The sequence below is a fragment of the Ursus maritimus genome, assembly GCF_017311325.1.
Source record: "Ursus maritimus isolate PB19 chromosome X unlocalized genomic scaffold, ASM1731132v1 scaffold_X1, whole genome shotgun sequence".
Classification (NCBI taxonomy): Eukaryota; Metazoa; Chordata; class Mammalia; order Carnivora; family Ursidae; genus Ursus; species Ursus maritimus.
In genome coordinates, this window is record NW_024423319.1 from 1386537 (window position 1) to 1388044 (window position 1508).

Sequence of the window (1508 nt, forward strand, 5' to 3'; positions counted from 1 at the left end):
TAGGTGCTCCAACTCTGAGGTGTGCATTTATTTATCATGAAAGAAAAAGGCAGTTAAGGGACACCACCAGGGGCAGGGGAAGTGGGGATGGGCCGGGGGGTGAGCGCAGTGCCTGGAGACCCCGGGAGGGGGCAGAGGACACAGGGAGCTGGAGGAGCCTCCACGTTCACCGGATCTGGGGTGAGAAGAAGAGGACAGAGAAGGCAAGTGGAGCTGAGTTGGGGTGCAGCCTGGCTCCCCTTCCCCAGCTCAAGCTATCCAGCGCAGTGCCTGGGCCCCGCAGGACGGCCACTCACTGTGTACTTGTCCCACTTCTTCTCGGGGTCATAGGGCTCCCAGCGACTGGCGGGAAAGATGTGCTTGTTCTTCTCGTACCAGCTCCGCAGTACCACCTTGCCTGCGTGTGACTGAGGGAGGAAGACAGGGAGACGGGCCCAGCCCTGCAGCTCATGGCCACGCCATGGGGGGCTGAGTTCTCCTTCCCTCCACCTTTCCTCCCCCTGCCCAGTGCCCCTGGACCACCGCACCTCATCCTTCTCCACAGTAGCATCGCTGAGCAGCCGCACATCATCGTGAACGTCAAAATTAAAGAGCGGCCCTACATGGAGAAAGCAGCTGTCGGAGACCCATCCTGCCGCCTGCCCCTACCCCCCGCCCCAGGGCCGGGCCGGTGCACTCACCACTCTTCCCTCGTGCCTTGGTGACAATGAAGTCATAGAAGCTGTGGTGCTAGGAGCAGAAGGCAGGAAAGCGATGGCCGATGACCCATGTTGCCTTCTCCCAACCACCAGGCCACCCCGCCTGCCCACAGGCCAGACGCAGTCACAGCGACCCACACTGACCACAGCAGCCCAAGCCAAAGACCTGGGCTGGGACAAGGGGGCTCTCTCAAGAAGCCCCCAGGTACCCCAGAGCCCCCTGCCCCCACGCTGCCACCCTGCCCGAGGCCGCACGGAAGAGAAGGGACTCACGTGGGGTATGATTAAGTCCTCCTTGATGTACATGAGCTGTTCCACGCCCGCTGACCTGAGGGAGAAAGGCAGGAGGTGTGGACAAGTGGAAGCAGCCCGCCAAGGAAACCCAGCAGGAAACGGCGGCAGTCCAGAATGCTCGGAAGCAGGCTGCAGGGTCTGGTGAGCCCAGGACTAGCACCCCGCCATCCTCTACCTCCGGGCTAAAGAACAAAAGCCGGCGCCCCACCTAAGCTCTGCTCTCTCAGGAGCGCAGTGCCCAGCATGCCGCCCTCCTCCCTGGGGACCCGTCACCCTGGTGGTCCACGGGCACCAGCCACCACTCAGGGTCCCCGCTACCAGAGCCGCGACAGAGCGCTGTACACGCACGCGCATGCGAGCACGCTCCTGTGCACACACGCTTAGCGCCACGCAGCCTGACCTGAGCTCGCTGAAGTCTTTGCGCAGGATCTCCAGTGCCTTCTGCAGGAACTGCTGCATCGTGTTGCCCTTTTTCATCTACAGGAGCGGCCCGAGCGCCCACGTCCGGGAAAGTGA

The 1508-nt window shown here is 62.7% G+C and overlaps 1 protein-coding gene across 1 annotated transcript in view; it reads right to left on the minus strand.

Moving 5' to 3' along the window:
- The window catches only part of LOC121102012 (protein FAM50A-like), a 5947-nt gene continuing 4439 nt past the window's right edge, over window positions 1–1508 (minus strand). Inside the window, exons 2-7 of the mRNA XM_040626768.1 lie at window positions 1393–1469; window positions 972–1026; window positions 681–729; window positions 528–598; window positions 297–407; window positions 1–175 (exon numbers count right to left, since the gene is read on the minus strand). Of these exons, the coding sequence (XP_040482702.1) occupies window positions 167–175; window positions 297–407; window positions 528–598; window positions 681–729; window positions 972–1026; window positions 1393–1469 (372 nt within the window). The 3' untranslated portion in view covers window positions 1–166. The remainder of the gene's footprint in view (window positions 176–296; window positions 408–527; window positions 599–680; window positions 730–971; window positions 1027–1392; window positions 1470–1508) is intronic.